This window comes from Macrotis lagotis, chromosome 6 (assembly GCF_037893015.1).
Source record: "Macrotis lagotis isolate mMagLag1 chromosome 6, bilby.v1.9.chrom.fasta, whole genome shotgun sequence".
Lineage (NCBI taxonomy): Eukaryota > Metazoa > Chordata > Mammalia > Peramelemorphia > Peramelidae > Macrotis > Macrotis lagotis.
In genome coordinates, this window is record NC_133663.1 from 67958957 (window position 1) to 67977289 (window position 18333).

The window sequence follows — 18333 nt, forward strand, 5'->3', positions numbered from 1 at the left end:
ACTCCCCTCCTTCAGTTCAATGGGCTCATGCCCTGGGGGCTCCTGCTTACTGGCTCCACCTGCTTCTGTTTCCGGAGCTGGGCTGTGGAAAGACCAAGCTGCTGACTGTGTGCCCCGAGGGCTGGGCTCCACATGCTTGCTCTGGCAGAGGTCCCCCGCTGTTCCCTCACTTTGTGCCCGGTGCTCCCCAGGGTGTAGCTCAGGAGACTCCCCTGCTGCTGTGAGCCACGGCTCCCAGTGCCCTGGGGCTGCCTCCAGAGGCTGAAGTTCTTTCACTCTGGCAGGCCGCCCCTCAGGAGAGCCGCCCCTCCGTCCCTGGGGAGCAGAGCCTTTCTGCTCTTTTCCAGGTTACCTTGAGTAGGAGAACTGCCTCACTGGGTCCCTTTGTGGGTTCTGTCTCTCGAAAGTTTAGTTAGAGTCCTTAGTTTCGAAGTTTTATCAGAGAGCAGGATCCCTTCTCGTTGCCATCTTGACTCCACCCCCAGGCCTTTCCTTCTTTATTGACTAATGTTTTAAAGTTTGCTCTATCCCAAATAAGAATTTTTATTACAGAACTAAAGCTCTTTCAATTTTATACTGATTAAATCAGCATTACAGAATTTGATTAAACCAAGCTTCTGCAGATTTTGTGAATCTTGGACTTTTTCCTTTTTAGTTTAATATTTTCCCAATTGTTTGTAAAAACAATTTTAGCATTCAATATTCTAGTAAATTTTATGTTCCAAATTTCATCAGAAATGCTTGAAAGTCCTCTAGTTTGTTGAATATACATTTTTTTTTCTTCTCAGTTTTTTCCTATACTCAGTTTTGTGGACTCTATCACTCCAGAATTCATTTTGAGGAATTATTTAAAGTTGTTTGGAGGAGAATTTGGAAGAGTTTAGGTAAGTTCCTCTCTTTTCTCCAATCTTGGCTTCATCCCCTCTCTTGGACTTTTGTTTTGTTTTGTTTTGTTTTGTTTTAGGTTTTTGCAAGGCAACAGGGTTAAGTGGCTTGCCCAAGGCCTTACATCTAGGTAAGTATTAAGTGTCTGAGGCTGGCACTCCTAGTACTCCTGACGCCAGGGCCAGTGCTCTATCCACTGCACCACCTAGCTGCCCCTCTCTTGGACTTTTTTTTATGTAAAATATATTTCTTTACTTGATCCTCAGTGATTTTATAGCATTTTGCTTTGTGCTTATAGGAACAATTTTGAGGGGGTTTTTTAAGGTTTTTTTTTTTGCAAGGCAAATGGGGTTAAGTGGCTTGCCCAAGGCCACACAGCTAGGTAATTATTAAGTGTCTGAGACCTGATTTGAACCCAGGTACGCCTGACTCCAAGGCCGGTGCTCTATCCACTACGCCACCTAGCCGCCCCCAAGGAACAATTTTTAAAGAAAATTAGGCATTATGATATTTCTATATTACCTTTGTGTGAAACAATGATAAAACTTATATTGCCATACAATACAAGGAAGCCAACATAAACTGTAAACATTAAGAAAATTTTTTTAGGGGGCAGCTAGGTAGCGAAGTGCATAGAGCACCGGCCTTGGAGTCAGGAGTACCTGGGTTCAAATGCGGTCTCAGACACTTAATAATTACCTAGCTGTGTGGCCTTGGGCAAGCCACTTAACCCCATTGCCTTGCAAAAACTTTAAAAAGAAAATTTTTTGGGCCAATTAGTCAAATAGGCCCTCCTTAGCAGAGATATTAGAGTGGTTGAAATTTCCTTCTCCAGTTTGTTTTATAGATGAGGAAACTAAAGCAAATAGGATTAAGTGACTTGTGAAGGTTCGTACTGTAAGTATCTGAAGCCACATTTGAACTCAAGAAGATGAATCTTTCTTACTTCAGGCCCAGCTCTCTACCCACTGTGCCATCTGACTACTCTTGGTACTCTTAGAATTAGGGAAGTTCAAAAGAGAGGAATATTTGGAAGAGAGATAATGAGCTCATTTTTAGACTTGTTGAAATTAGGACACCGGGGTGACACATTGGCTAGAGCACTGCAACTGAAGTCAGAAAGACCTGAGTTCAAATCCAGCGTCATATACTTACCCAGCTGTATGACCTTGGGCAAGTCATCAAACCCTGTTTGTCTCAGTTTTCTCATCTGCATAAAAAACCTGGAGAAGGAAATGGCAAACCACTCTGGTCTCTTTGCCAAGAAAACCCCAAATGAAATCACAAGGGCTCAAATATGACTGAAATGACTGTTGAATTTAATATGCACATGTGGTATACAGTTCAAGATGTCCAATAGAAAACTCATGATACAATAGTAGAAGTCAAGAGAAAAATTATGGTTGAATAAGTAGATCTAGAATCATTTATATAAAAAAGATATCATATACTGACTTTATGGGAATTTATGAGATCACTTAACAAAATAATAGAGAGAAGTAGACCCAGGATAGAACCTTAGGGGCTGACCTAGAGGAAAATTCAATAAGGGAGACTGAAGAGTGGTCAGACAGGTAGGAGAAAAACCAAAACAAATCAGGTCACAAAAACCCAGTTAGGAGAGGGTATTTGGAAGAAGAGGATGATCAACAGTATCAAAGCCTACAGAGATCAAAAAGGATGAAAACTGATTTTTTTTTAAATCCATTAGATTTGATAAGTAAGACATCACTCATGCCTTTGGAGAGAGATGTTTGAGTCAAATAATGAGGTTAGAAGTCAAATTGTCAAGGCTGAGAATTAAGTGAAAGAAGAAATGAAGGCACAGATTGTAAATGGCATTTTCAAGGAATTTAGTGCAAAACAGGAAGGAAAGATATTGGTTAATTGCTAACAGGAATGCTAGAATGAAGTGAGAGCTTTTTAAGGAAGGAGACAGTGGCCTGTCTGAAAGCAGCAAAGAAGCAGCCAATAGATAAAGATGGAAGATTAGAGTGGGAGGGGAAACAATCTACTGGAGAAGAGGGGAAAGGTAGGAATCCAGAAGAGCTTACCTTGACAAGGAGAAAAGTTTCCTCTTTCTTCCTGAGAAACAGGGATGAAGGAAAAGCTAGTAGAGAAAACTGAGAGGAGTGGGGGGAGGGAGAATAAAAGATTGAGCTCTCATCAAGTAACTTCATTTTTACTTTGAAGTGTGAGGTGAGGGGTGGCTAGGTGGCCCAGTGGATAGAGCACTGGCCCTGGAGTACCTGAGTTCAAATCCGGTCTCAGACACTTAATAATTACCCAGCTGTGTGGCCTTGGGCAAGCCACTTAACCCCATTTGCCTTGCAAAAAACCTAAAAAAAATAATAATAATAATTACCCAGTTGTGTGGCTTTGGGCAAACCACTTAACACTTTGCCTTGCAAATAAAAAAAAAACTAAAAAAAAAAGAAAGAAGTGTGAGGTGAGATCCTCAACTGAGAGTATGCAGGAAAGGGGTGCATGAGAGGTTTGAGAAGGAATGAAAAGATTTGTAATACCTGTTGGTTGTGCTGAGTTCATGGTGGAGGAATAAAAGAATTTCCTTGCTGCAGTGAGGTCCAGGTGAGATTATGTTACATAAATTCTTTTTTTCTTTTTAGGTTTTTGCAAGGCAAATGGGGTTAAGTGGCTTGCCCAAGGCCACACAGCTGGGTAATTATTAAGTGTTTGAGACCGGATTTGAACCCAGGTGCTCCTGACTCCAGGCCGGTGCTTTATCCACTACGCCACCCAGCCACCCAGCGCCCCCCCCCCTTTTTATTAGGATGTTACATAAATTCTTAGTGACTCAGACACCACGCAGTTTTGGAATTTTCTCCAGTTCTGCCCACAAATTGGAAAAGGAAATGATCCTAGGTTGAAGAATGAATAATAATACGATAAGGAAAAAAGGATTCAAGTCAAGAAGACACAGGTATAGTTGAATTGGTTCACCAAAATATGAAGCTAAGGAAGGAAAAAGAGTCTAGGCTTTACAGGAATGATGTGGTGAAGGGATGACAGTAACAGTGAAAATGAAGAACAGGGTTCAGATTTACAAGGCAGAAGAAAAAGTGGAATAACAAAAAATATTGGTCAGAAAAATGAATTTCAGAGTTCATGAATGTGGAAATGGAATACTTGAAAATGATGGCAAGATCAAATGTATGACCAATTCTGTGCATAGCCAAAGTGGAGTTGAGTGGGAGGGGGTTGGGGAAGTGGTAAATTAGGGCAGTTGAAAGAGAATGGGTAATCTCCAGACATCCTGATTCATATCTGGTCACTGGACCCAGATGGCTTCAGAGGGAAAAAATGAGGCTGGTGACTTAGCACAGGACCACCTCACTCAAATCCAAGTCATTTGTTTGTCCTGGCACCACCTCCCTGATGTCATGGTTCTCTTCGAGAATGAAAGACAACAGCAACACCCACAAAACATTCTCCTTCCATCCTCAATGAGTTCAGTGTCTGACTCAGACTTTCCTCCACCTCAATTCCTGCTATTATAGTAGGGGATTTTGGCATATACACTGTTGCTGCTTGTCCTTTGTGCTTGAAGACTGACATCAGGGAGGTGATGCCGTGACAAGTACGTGAATTGGATTTGAGTGGGGGGGTGCGTGCTAAGTCACTTGTCTTACTTTCTCCTCCAGAGCCATTTGGGTCCAGTGGCCAGATATGGATCAGGATGACTGGAGATGGCCCTGGATGGGAGGCAAGCAGGGTTAAGTGAATTACCCAAGGTCACACAGCTAGTTAGTGTCTGAGGCTGGATTTGAATTTAAGTCCTCCTGATCTGAGGGCTGGATCTCTACTCACTGTACCATCTACCTGCCCTTTTGTGGGTGTAGCTATATAACAACTACTAGACTATTGCATGAATGAACCTCAAAGAAGGAAAAATTACTGACAGTGATAGAGGGAAAACCTGGAAATGATGATGGGAAATAAGGAAATCTTTCAACTCTCTCAAATTACAAAATGGAATCAAGGGGAATGACCAGTCAACTAGTAAACATTTATTAAATGCCTACCTTGGACCAGGCACTGTCTAAGCCCTGGTAAGAATGTAATCAGCACTAGAAAGTACTGATATGAAGTCATAAGATGAAGGGAGTGGGAAAGAAAAAGGTTAAAGGTGTAAGCAAGTGTGTTAATTACGAAACAAGCATTCCAGAGAACACAATGAAAGGGATGGGCAGATGGTGAGTTGAATATGGAGGATGGGACATGAGGGATGGCACAAGGATAGAAAATGATGGATGGGACATGAAGGATGGGACATGGTGGATGGGACATGGTGGAAGCAGATTGAGGGAGATGACAATAAGTCAGTGAGAGATGGGGAAAGAAGTTTATACAATGACATCTGAGAGTTCAGGATCATTGAAATGAGTAAGAATAGGATGGAGTGGTGAGTATGTTAATCATTGAAGAATGAGTCCATGCAATCCCTCCTCCCTGGAAGTGACCTCTTCATGTGTCTCCTGGCTCCCTTCAAGTAAAAACTAAAATCCCACCTTTTTTGCAAATCCTTTCCCAAAGAATTAATGCTAGTCTTTCCTCTAAGATTATCTCCAATATATCCTATCTCTTGTTTGTACATAATTATTTGTATTGCCTTTCTTCTGATCAAAAGACTATTTTTAAAACTAATTGGTGAGAAACTAAAAAAATATCAAAAATATATTTTTTAAAAATTAGTGAAAAATTTTTAAATAAAAAAGCTATTTAAAAAAAATGATGATAGCAGCCCTGTTTGTGGTGTTTGGAGATTAAGTGAATGTCCTTCAATTGGGGAATGGCTTAACAAACAAACAAAAAACTGGTATATGTATGTCATGGAACACTAATGTTCTATTAGAAACCAGGAAGGATGGGAATTCAGGGAAGCCTGGAGGGATTTGCATGAACTGATGCTGAGTGAGATGAGCAGAACCAGAAAAACACTGTACATCCTAACAGCAACATGGGGGCGAAGATCAACCTTGATGGACTTGCTCATTCCATTGGTGCAACAACCAGTACAATTTGGGGGGTATCTATGATGGAGAATACCATCTGTATCCAGAGAAAGAATTGTGGAGTTTGAACAGAGACCAAAGACTATTACCTTCAATTTAGAAAGGAAAAAACCATTATCTTATTGTGTAATTTTGCTATGTCTTATACTTTATTTTTCTTCCTTAAGGATATGATTTCTCTCTCATCACATTCAATTTGGATCAATGTATACCATGGAAACAATGTAAAGACTAGTAGACTGCCTTCTGTGGGGGGTGGGGGGAGGGAAGCAAGAGTGGGGGGAAAACTGTAAAACTCAAAATAAAATCTTTCTAAAAAAATGAGAAACTAAATATATATATGTATAATTATTTTTAAATGTGAGAAAATTTAAAATACCCAAAAATCTATTTTGAAAAATAAATGGTGAGGAACTAAATATATATATATATATATATAATTTAATTTTTAATGAGAAATTTTAAAATATGCAAAAATCTATTTTTGAAAAATAAATGATGAGAAACTAAATAGATAAATCTAATTTTTAATGAGAAATTCTAAAATCTCTAAAAAAATCTATTTTGAAAACTAAATGGTGAGAAACTAAATATATGTATATATATATGTATATATAGAATTAATTTTTAAATGAGAAATTCTAAAATACCCCAAAATCTATTTTGAGGGATGGCTAGGTGGCATGGTGAATAAAGCACTGGCCTTGGAGTCAGGAGTACCTGGATTCAAATCTGGTCTTAGACACTTAATAATTACCTAGCTGTGTGGCCTTGGGCAAGCCACTTAACCCCATTTGCCTTGCAAAAAAACCTAAAAAAATCTATTTTGAAAAATAAATGATGAGAAACCAAATATATGTATGTATATATATATATATATATATATATAATTAATTTTTAAATGAGAAATTCTAAAATCTCCAAAAATCTATTTTGAAAAATAAATGGTGAGAAACTAAATATATGTGTATATATATTTAATTAATTTTTAAATGAGAAATTCTAAAATACCCAAAAAAATCTATTTCAAAAAATAAATGGTGAGAAACCAAATATATATGTGTGTACATATATAATTAATTTTTAAATGAGAAATTCTAAAATCTGCAAAGATCTATTTTGAAAAATAAATGGTGAGAAACTAAATGTATAAATGTATAAATATATATAATCTAATTTTTAAATGGTGGGAAATTTTAAAACACCCCAAAGTCTATTTTTTTTGAAAATGAGATTTTAAGACTAGTTCATTTTTTTGGCTGAACCTGACTTCATTGGCTGTATGATGAGTAAATGAAATTCTTTAAGGCTGAACTGGACAAAAAAGAAATGAGTGAGCGAGCCGCTTTGCGACACTCAATCCACCGAGGCCTGGGCTAGCTTTCCCTTTGCGGCCCTGGTCGCCCGCCCCGCGGCCCCGCCCCGCAGGCCCCGCGGCCCCGCCCCTCAGGCCCCGCTGGCCCGGCCGGGGGGCTCGGCCCCGGGGGGCGGGGCGGGCGGAGCGGCGCGGCCGGCTGTACTAGCTCCTCCCCGTCGGCAGAGGGCCCCCGGCTGCAGCGCGGCAGGGGCGCGGCGGGGGCGGGGCGCGGCGGGGCCGGGCCGGGCCCGGGCAGGGAGGCGGCATGCAGGTGAGGGGGCGCCCGCCTCCGCGCCGCGCTCCCGGGAGGGGCCCGGCGCCCCGCCCCGCCCCGCCCCCACCGCTCCGCCCGGCGGCTGAAGGCGAAAGCGAACCGGAGAGCCCGGGCCGGGGGAGCTGGGGTCGTGACCTCCCGGGGCCCGGGGGGGGGGGGGGGGTGGGGGGGCGGGGGGAGGGGAGGCGACGGCCCGGCGGCGGGGCGGGGCGGGGCGGGGCGGGGCGGGGGCGGGGCGGGAGAGTCCTGGGCAGCCCGGGCCCGGGGCCCCGCAGTGCGCGCCGGAGCGGCCCGGGTGCAGGGTGCGGGGTGCGGGGAGCCGGGCCGGGCACCCACGGGGCGGTGCCACCCCTCTGCCTCCGCAGGCTGCGACCATGACCCTGGCCAGGAAGGAGGCGGTGCAGGCCGTGGCCCAGGAGCTGGTCAAGTTTGTGAACCGAGGCCCCTCCCCCTTCCACGGTGAGTGGCGGCCCCCCTCCCCCTCCCGCGCCCCCTCCCCTCCCCGCGACCCTCCTCTCCCGCACCCCCTCCCTCCCCGCGCCCCTCCCTCCCGCGCCCCCTCCCCTCCCCGCGACCCTCCTCTCCCGCACCCCCTCCCTCCCCGCGCCCCTCCCTCCCGCGCCCCCTCCCCTCCCCGCGACCCTCCTCTCCCGCGCTCCCTCCCGCGCCCCGCGACCCTCCCCTCCCTGTGCCCCTCCTCTCCCGCACCCCCTCCCCTCCCCACACCCCCTCCCGCGCCCCCTCCCCTCCCCGTGCCCCTCCTCCCCCGCGCCCCCTCCCCTCCCCGCGCCCCTCCCCTCCCCGCGCCCCCTCCCCTCCCGCGCCCCTCCTCTCCCGCGCCCCCTCCCCTCGACTCTCCCCTCCCTGTGCCCCTCCTCTCCCGCACCCCCTCCCTCCCCGCGCCCCCTCCCTCCCCACACCCCCTCCCGCGCCCCTCCTCTCCCGCGCCCCCTCCCCTCCCCGCGCCCCCTCCCGCGCCCCTCCCCTCCCCGCGCCCCCTCCCCTCCCCGCGCCCCTCCTCTCCCGCGCCCCCTCCCTCCCCGCGCCCCCTCCCCTCCCGCGCCCCCTCCCTCCCCGCGCCCCCCTCCCTCCCCACACCCCCCTCCCGCGCCCCTCCTCTCCCGCGCCCCCTCCCCTCCCCGCGCCCCCTCCCGCGCCCCTCGCCCCCCGGACCCACCGGGTCACTTTGCCCGCAGTGGTGGCCGAGTGTCGGAGCCGCCTCCTCCAGGCCGGCTTCCAGGAGCTCAGGGAGACGGACAGGTGGGACCTGCGGCCGGAACACAAGGTAGGGAGGGGCCGGGGGCGGCGGGGGGCCCCAGGGGGTCGGGGGGCAGTCACCGAGCGCCCCCTCTCCCCGCAGTACTTTGTGACCAGGAACGCCTCCACCCTCATCGCCTTCGCCGTGGGCGGCCAGTATGCTCCGGGCAATGGCTTCAGCCTCATCGGGGCCCACACGGACAGCCCCTGCCTGCGGGTATGGGGGAGCCTTGGCCCCGGGCCCGACTGACCCCTGGGGGGAAGGGGGGAAGCCCGGAGACCCTGGGGGTGGGGGCGTCCCCCCTTCTCTACTTCATCAATAATAGAGTGATCCAAGTGTGCCGTGGACTCGGTCCTCCAGACACGGACCTTGGGTCTGCTGTGTTTTAGTCTGCTTTTGGTCACCTCCCCAGGTGAAGCGCAGGTCCAGGAAGAACCAGGCAGGTTTCCTTCAGGTCGGTGTGGAGACCTATGGAGGCGGGATCTGGAGCACCTGGTTTGACCGGGACCTCACCTTGGCAGGACGAGTCATCATCAAGGTAGGAAGCGAAGCCCGGGGTGCTCCAGGTTAGGTAGAAACCCCTCAGAGAGGCCGGAGGGGCGGTTTGGGCCTCTGCCAACCCAAAGCTGAAGTTGAGGCCTTGGGGAGACCTCTGGAGTGACCCGGGACCTGGCCGGTTACAGAATCCTACCTCAAACCTAATTGAACAACGGCTGGTACACGTGGAGAGGCCCATCCTGCGCATCCCACACCTAGCGATTCATCTTCATCGCACTGTCAACGAGAGCTTCAGTCCCAATGCTGAGACCCACTTGTGAGAAAAGAACTTGTTTGGGGGGTTGAGTGGGAGGGAGGTTAGAGATGGGGGGGCCATACCTGAGGGCCGGAGATCAGGATGAAGTCAGCTGGGTGGGGGTCCGAGGGAGCTAGTGGTGTGCTTATCTGTAGTGGTGGGATTATCTGTTGGTTGAGGTAACCCCTAATTACAAAGAGCTATTGTGAATTTAATAACATTTGAAGCGGACTATGTTATTTATCACAACTAAAGCAATAATAACAACTATACATGTGTGTATGTACATGTGTGTGTACACGTGTGTATAGAAGATGGTATTTAGGCTACACAAAGTATGTTTGCTGATTTTTATGCTGTTACTCGATAAACCAGACCCCCTTGCCATAACTCAGAGGGTGCCCTTCTCTCCAGGGGTCTATAGATTGGGAACAGCTACTCAGGGTTGAGGATAGGAGAGATTAGACTTAGATAGGGTGAAGAATGAAGGAAGCAGTGGCCATTTGTAATAGGAGGGCATGGACAGGGTCAGCATAAATCCATATCTTTGGGATTAGAGGCATCTCCCCTGCCCTCCCTCATTCTGCTGCCCCCCCACCTCCTTGCAGAATACCCATTCTGGCCACAGCAATCCAGGAAGAACTGGAGAAGGAGGCATCTGGCTCAGGAAATGCCACTCCCCAGGTGAGAAAGAAGACAGATATCAGGATGACAAAAAGGGAAGGGACTGGAGGATTTGGGGTGGAAGATGGCCAAGTGACCACTCTCCAACTCGTACCTGCCCCTGTAGTCGGACCGACACCAGTCCTTGCTGATGTCTCTGCTGTCAGCCCAATTGGGGCAGAGCCCTGAGGACATTCTGGAGATGGAATTGTGTCTGGCAGACACGCAACCTGCGGTGAGAAGAGAGGGAACCCCCTCACCCCCACCAGTGTCCTCAGTTCAGTCCTGCATGATGAAGATAGATTCACACCTAGGGGGAGTGGCTCAGAGGTTAAGTGGGTAACAAAGATTACAAGAGGGTTTTTCCCTCCATTACAGATCACCAGAAGTATGGGGTGGTGGGCAGCGGGGGAGGCTGGCCCAGGCTAACTGTCCCCTCTCTCCAGGTCCTAGGAGGTGCCTATGAGGAGTTCATCTTTGCCCCCCGTTTGGACAACTTGCACAGCTGCTTCTGTGCTCTCCAGGTGTGGAGCGAGAGGCTAGGCAAAGATATATGCATTGCTCCATCTCCTTAAAACAAAAAAAATTGGGGGGGGGGCAGTGTCACAGGTGAGGAAGGCCAACATTTCTACTGTCTTAGACTACTGAGGGCAGGCTGCCACCAGTAGTATTACTATGGGAATGTGATGCTGGGGAGGGGTAGCTTAGAGAGTGTGGGAGATTGTTACAACTTTGTGACCGAAGATGGGGAAGGAGGGGAGACAGCTATCTTGGCTCCAAAAGTCACCTGTTCTTTAAAAAAAAAAAAACACCACAGTGCTTGGCAATACAGCAGCGACTTAAAAAAATGTTTGTTGATGGACTTTGTGCCTCCACTCCCAGGCTTTGATTGACTCCTGTGAAGCCCCAGCATCCCTTGCTTCTGATCCTCACGTTCGAATGGTTGCCCTATATGATCATGAAGAGGTGAGATATGGGATCTGATAGGGAGGGGAGGGGAGGACAGGGGGCTGGTGAGCTTCTGTTCATCCCTGTGAACAAATATTTTCTAAGTATTTACTCTATGCAAAGGTCTGTGAAAGGGCAGAAGACAGTAAGAAGTAGCTCACTTTATTTGCTCTGCTTAGGATCCTTTTCCCCCATCTCTGCCCAGATTCCTCCTACCCATCCTTCAGGAGCCAACTCAAATGCTGCTTCCAGGAAGCCTTCTCTCTCTCTCTCTCTCTCTCTCTCTCTCTCTCTCTCTCTCTCTCTCTCTCTCTCTCTCTCTCTGTCTCTCTCTCCCCCCTCTCTCTCCCTCCCTCCCTCGCCTTCCCTCCCTCTCTCTCACACTTATACACCATGTTTTATACACCTTTTCATATTTCCCATTTTACCCTGGGGTAGCAATGCTACTTAGTGGATAGAAGGCCAGCCTGAATATCAGGAAGACTTGAATTTGGTTCTTGTCCAAGATGCACTGTTTAAATTCAAATCATTCAGCCTCTTCTTTATAACTATGGGTGTTCCCAGGAGGCTTTTTAAGCCAAACTTCATATGAGATACTGACCTGGAGGGAAGCCCCCGTTACTGATAAAATCCAAGGCTTGGACCCCCCATCATAAAGATCAAGGTTAGGGGCGGCTAGGTGGTGCAGTGGATAAAGCACCAGCCCTGGAGTCAGGAGTACCTGGGTTCAAATCCAGTCTCAGACACTTAATAATTACCTATCTGTGTGGCCTTGGGCAAGTCACTTAACCCCATTTGCCTTGCAAAAACCTAAAAAAAAAAGATCAAGGTTTCCTTGGGTCCTGGTTCTCTGGATGCCTTTCTTTTCCCTATTGGCTTCTCCTGCCTTATTTTTTCCCCTTCTCTTTTTCTGTCTCCAACCCCTCCCAGCCATTCCCATGCTAGAGGACCAGCTCCTTGTGGCCAAGGGTTAAAATCTCAGAGTTCTTTTGCTCCCCCCACTTTGTGCCTAAAAGAGTACACCTCGTTTTCATCCATATAGTTTCAGAATATATGAAAGACCTGGTTCCCATCCTGAGACCCATGGCTCCTAGCCTGGGGCCCAGGAGAGGCAGCCTGGATGACAGCACAGATCAGACATCTGTGATCGGAGCACTATGATTGTCCCTAGGATAACAAAGGAGTCTAAGACTAAGACCAGCCTCCAAAAGGTTGACAAGCCAGTTGGGGAGAGGGTAAAAAAAACGATGTTAGATTTGGAGACAGAAGATGTAGGCTCAAATCCTGCCACAGACACTCATCTTAATGAAGTTTTAATAGCCTTAAAACTTTACCAAGGCTTTTGGGTCAGCTGGGATAAATAGGACCAGGAGAGATGAACATTTAAAGTTTACAAATTACATAGCATATCTTGTTTGGTCCTTACAATTTGGTGGCATCAAGGCAATGCAGTAGGGTCTAAAGTGAAGAAGACCTAAATTCATATCTGGTCTCAGAGGCTTACCCTGGGCAAGTCACTTAATTGTCTGATTTTTTGAGGGCCTTCATAAGGGTGATTGTGATGTGAGTGGAGAGACCTGGATGGATCTGAGAGATGCTGACCAAGTAGAACCGACTGGTCATAGAGACTGATTGGATATGGGGGCAGGGATGTCCTCAGGGTTCCGAACCTGAGGAACTAATGGAATTTCAATAGAAATGGGAAAACTAAGAGCAGAGGAGAGTTTGGGGGAAGGGTAATGAGTTCTAATTTGGACCTGATGAGTTGGAGATGCCTATAGCATATCCAGGTTGGAGGTGCCGGGCATAGTTGGAGATATGGAGCTATAGCTCAGAAGATAAGAGAAGACTCCAAATAGAGATGTGGGAATCATCTGCATAGACATGTTAGTGAAACCAGGAGAGAGTTGATGAAGAAATGCTTCAAGATAGAGACTGAGAGCCACAAGTGCCTGGATCCCTTCATTTTTAAGGTGAAGAAACTGAGGCACAGAGATGTTGAGTTACTTGCCATAGGTCACTAGTAAGTTTCTGAAGCAGGATTCAGACTCTTAAGTCCTGGGGTTCAAATACCACATCTAGAGGCCTCACCCTGGGGTACAGGTAGAAACAAAGTCTGCACCATGGATCAAGACAGGGTTGAGAAGGATAAGTCAGATAAGAAGAAAACCAAAGGAAGAAGAGAGGGTGGTCAGTGTGGTCAGAATTGAAAAGAGGTCAAAAAGGAAGAGTGAGGAGAGGATTTATTAACAGAGAGAGTCCCTGGATGACTGGAGAGAAGCAACCATGGGTAGACAATACAGGCAGCTTTATTCTAGGAGTTTGGCTATGAAAAGTTGAAACACCTGATATTTTGTAATAGTTTGAAGCCATGGAATTATTAAGTGAAGAGAGTGGAAGTCTGGTTTTTTTTAGGCATCAAAGGAAAATTCCCTGGAGAAGAAGAGGTTGAAAATTATGAAGAGGGAAGAGATAATCAAAGGATCAAGTTGTTGGAGAAGATGAGAAATGAGGCTGAGGGTCTGGGGTTGGCAAAGGGAAGGGCCGCCTCTTCTGAGATTGAGTCCAGGTCTGACTCCCAGACCCATGTCGCCACTTTTCCCAGATGGATTATAAACCTTTCAGAGGCTGGACCTATGTCTTTAAGCTCCTTTGTATCCCAGCACCTGGAAATATTGACTTCTGGGAGGGAGATTCTTTTCTCTAATCTTGGCAACAAGGGACATATTGTAAGTCCTTTGAGAGTGAAGCAGTGTTTCATTCAGCAAATATTTATTGAATGAGTATTAACAAGCACAGCACTATTATAGGGCAAAGGTGGGAGTAGCAGTGGAGACTGGATTATTTTTATTAATTATACTTTTAAACCACTCCCAACAAAGATAACAATAGGTAAATATCACATGAACCATATAAATGAAAAATGCCATAATGGTTAACTATGTCTTGGAAATGACTAGGGATTCCTCTCTCTCAGTTTTCATGAAGATGGGGATGAAATCATTCCCTGGTGGGAACATTGAGCAAATGGGCAGAGGCCCCCTCCAACAAGTCCCAGCCCCAGACTGGCCCAGTATTCCTGAGCTGAGCCCCCTATGATCCCCTAGGTAGGATCACAGAGTGCCCAAGGAGCAGAATCGTTACTGACTGAGCTGGTACTTCGGCGTATCTCAGCCTCACCCCAGAATATGACAGCCTTTGAGGAGGCCATGCCCAAATCTTACATGATCAGCGCTGACATGGCCCACTCTGTACACCCTAACTACATGTGAGTCCCCAGGGACCCCTCTTCACCACCAGTGTTGAGCCCTGCCTTGGATATTTGGGACTGGCTGATGGATGGTCTTGGGTCCCCTTGCTGGTGGGAAGGCATCTAGCCCCATTTCTCTATCTTCCCTTGGTGCTCTGGGGTCAGTCCTGGGCTAGAGTTTCCTTAACCTGAAAAACTAGCTCTAGGTTGTGGGACATTTAATCTCTCTTCTAGGGATAAACACGAGGAACACCACCGGCCCTTATTTCACAAGGTAACCACCCTTCCTCCCCCACCCCAGCTCATCCTCTAAAAGGATTCCTATCTTCTCCATTGTCAGACCCTGTCCTTTAACCCCACATCCCACCCACCTCCCCTCCCCCTGCTAGACCTCTTCCCCCTAATCATTTGTCCCCATTTTTTTCTTCCAAAAACTTCTATCCCCTGCTTAGAGGCCCTGATTTCTCCCCCTCCTGGTTCTGTAGGCCTCCTCTTTCTCCACTGAGGCCTTTCTTTCTGTCCCACCATCCTTCTTTCCCCTTCTCATCGAACCCTACTTATGTTCAACCTTTGTCTTTCTCTTCACTCTCCACACCACCCCAGTCTCCCATTTCCAACTCAAAAAAATCCATCTTCTTCCTCCTACTTCCCCATCGACAAGCTTTGCCTTCCCTCTTGGAGTTCTTAAACAGTGCTGATTAAGACTGAATGATCGGGACTCCATCTCCCCTTTTCTCTTTCCCCATCTTCTCCATCCCCCTGCCTCCCTAGGGACCTGTGATCAAGGTAAACAACAAACAACGCTATGCTTCCAATGCTATTTCCGAGGCATTGATCCGAGAGGTGGCTTCCCGAGTTGGGGTACCCCTTCAGGTGAGTATATTGGCCCCAGGTCTATTTTCCAGGTCTTTTTTGGAAGGGGCAGACCAATTGAAGACTTGAAATAGGGAACGGCAGAGTTACAGTGGGTAACATCCCAGCATGGAAAACTATTTGCCTCTTCTCGATGACACAGAGACCACCACAGCCTGTGGATCAATCAGTGACACATAGTGTTTCAGTTGCTTATTTATCTTAAGTTTTAAAAGTATCATTAGATGTTCTCTCACCCTTTCACCTCTGGAGGTTGTGACAGCAAAGCCAGGGTTCCTACAGAGAACAGATTTGAGACGATCCTGATTCCTCATACAAAGTGGTTCCTTTCTTCCTCAATGACTCAAGATGGACCTTACGCCTCCACCTGCCCTCTCTGCACATACTCATGTAGTCACTTCTTCCTCTGCAGGAGTTCATGGTTCGGAATGATTCCTCCTGTGGCTCTACCATTGGGCCCATCCTGGCTGCTCGTCTGGGGCTGCGGGTGCTCGACTTGGGCAGCCCCCAGCTGGCCATGCACTCCATCCGTGAGATGGCGTGTACCTCTAGTGTGCTACAGAGCCTCACTCTCTTTAAGGTAACTCTGGATCTGCCCTCCCTTATCCATTTCACCATGGCAGCAGTGTCTCCCGTCCCTGGGATTGGTTGCTGGGGCAATGTCATCCCACTAAGGTTGATGAGGTTGATCACCATGGCAATGCCATGGATGCACACAGCTGACCAGCTTAGCCTTTCCAGGACTGAGGGACCCAGACCAAGCCCCAGTTGCCAGGGAAATCAAGTGAAAGAAATCAAAAGCTGCAAGAGGGATGATTTAATAGGAGAGTTTTCATACCATACCCTAACACCTAGCTACATCACCCTCCTTTGTTCCATTCCAGGGCTTCTTTGAGCTGTTTCCTGTTGTGAGTCGCAGTTTTGCAGTGGATTGAGGCTTCTCTTCCCTTCCTTCCTCACCCCATTAACCCCAGAATGCCAGTTTTCACCTGACTCAGAAATGAAATATTAAAATGGATTTTTCATTCATTTTTTTCCCTGCTATTTTTTGAGGGGGAGCACTGGAGAGTTGAGTTCCTGGGATGAAATGAATCTAGAGCAGGAACTGAAATGAAGGTGGATTGATGAAAGGGGGCTCTGATCCTATGTCTTGACCACAGAAGTGAGCTGACAGGAGGGAGGGATGAGGGGTAGTGGCCCACTCTAAATTGATCCCTTAGTTCTTTCCCCAGGAGTGAGGCAAAGATGCTGCTTGCATGTCAGTTCTCTGTGCAGAACCTTCTCTCTCCTTCCATCCAAGGAGCTGAGGCTGGATTCTTGCTGGTTCTCAAGGCAGTCCCCATGTCTTCCCATCATGACTCCAGGATGACTCCAAAAGTCATCAAAAGGGTGGCTAGGTTGGCGCAGTGGATAGAGCACTGACCCTGGAGTCAGGAGTACCTGAGTTCAAATCCAGCCTCAGACACTTAATAATTACCTAGCCGTGTGGCCTTGGGCAAGCCACTTAACCCCATTGCCTTGCAAAAATACTAAAAAAAAAAAAAAAAAAGTCATCAAAAGTCTATGGGCTGCTAGCAAAAAGAACACCAAAAGGGCAACACAAGGAAGAAGCCCACCCTGGAGCAGTCTTCCTGGAGTCGCAATTACTTCTATGATTTCAGCATTATTAATGCATTAACTAATTATAATTTAATTAATAATAAATTCTAACTTACGAGAATTTTCTGAGCATCCTCTGGCTTATCGGTCAGAATCTTCATGTTCTGGTTTGAAAGTAGGAAGGGAAAAAGGTGAGAAAGCATCTTCCCCCAACATCACATAATTGAAATGTCAACATTTACATAACACTTTGTGATAACTTGTGAAGAACCTGATCAAATCAGGGGTTCTTGTATCTTTATGACAAGTCTGTGAGGTGAATGAGGCCACTATTGTTAGTGTTCCCACTTTACAGATAGAGACACTGAAAGACAAGTTAAATGACTGGTCCAATACAAAGTAGAGAATCAGGGATGGAGCTCTTGGATATTCTGACACTGAATCCAGTGCCTTCTTCACTCTGCCCATCCTGCCTTCTATGGTACATCTGGCACAGAACAATATTGGTCATCACATTCACTTGTATTTGGTCCTGATTAGGAAGGGGTTAATGTTTAGCTTTCCCTCAATTCAAATCTCTATCCTTTCCAGGGCCACTCTCCCCATCTCTTTTTTTTTTTTTGGAAAAAAAGAACCATGAAGGGTTCAAAGATAAGAAAGCCACAGTCCCTACTATGAAAGAACATCTAGCCTCATATTGGAAGGTAGTATGTGATAATACTATGAGAAAAGTTCTAAGAGAATGGCTGGAGCCATTCAGAGAGTGGAGATGGAACCTCAGGAGGCTTCATGGAAGTAGTGACATCAAAGTTAGTTGTTGAAGGATGACTAGATCCGACAGTCTAGGACATGGAGCTGAATCTACCAAGATGAAATTTAATAGGAGCTAATACAAGTTGAAATGGATAGAAGGCTAGACTAGGAGTCCAGAAATCCTACCTCTAATTCATGGACTGTGTGACCATGAATAAGGTCATCTCAGTTGTTCTCCCAAAGCACTTCTTTATAAGTTATAATGTTTAAAAAAACTCATAAATTAAGTTTTTAAAAAAAACTTAAGTTCAACAAAACAACTTTGGAGGCAGTTTCCTCTTTAGAGAACAAACCTCAGATTAGAGGCTCCTCCCACCTCCAAATACGCACAAATCTTTCACTCTCCCCCCTCCCAATGAATATTATCACTACAAAGTAGGAGAAGCATTTTGTATGAAAAAGATCTGGGGAATTTAGTGGATTGTAAGCTCACTATGAGTCAACAGTGATGGGGGGCTGCCAAGAAAGTTAATAGAGTCTTGATTTGCATTGAGAGGCACAGCTTCTAGAAATAAAAAAGGTGATTGTGCCAGTATACAGCACCCTGATCAGGCCACGATTAGAATATTGTCTTCATTTTGAGGCAT

The 18333-nt window shown here is 46.9% G+C and overlaps 1 protein-coding gene across 1 annotated transcript; it reads left to right on the forward strand.

The window, feature by feature from the left end:
• Nucleotides 1-7501: 7501 nt before the first annotated feature.
• On the forward strand, nucleotides 7502-16373 carry DNPEP (aspartyl aminopeptidase). The gene is made up of 15 exons (XM_074191300.1): nucleotides 7502-7546; nucleotides 7915-8008; nucleotides 8746-8834; nucleotides 8910-9023; nucleotides 9220-9345; nucleotides 9491-9621; nucleotides 10209-10284; nucleotides 10391-10498; nucleotides 10710-10787; nucleotides 11146-11229; nucleotides 14319-14479; nucleotides 14696-14735; nucleotides 15233-15334; nucleotides 15747-15914; nucleotides 16219-16373. Exons 1-15 carry the CDS (start codon nucleotides 7541-7543, stop codon nucleotides 16267-16269), a joined length of 1428 nt encoding a protein of 475 aa, XP_074047401.1. The 5' UTR covers nucleotides 7502-7540; the 3' UTR covers nucleotides 16270-16373.
• Nucleotides 16374-18333: the final 1960 nt, after the last annotated feature.

Coding starts and splice junctions, on each gene's coding strand:
- DNPEP (XM_074191300.1), top strand. Junction 14,480..14,695: donor TCTGTACACCCTAACTACAT/GTGAGTCCCCAG, acceptor TCTCTCTTCTAG/GGATAAACACGAGGAACACC. Junction 15,915..16,218: donor AGAGCCTCACTCTCTTTAAG/GTAACTCTGGAT, acceptor GTTCCATTCCAG/GGCTTCTTTGAGCTGTTTCC.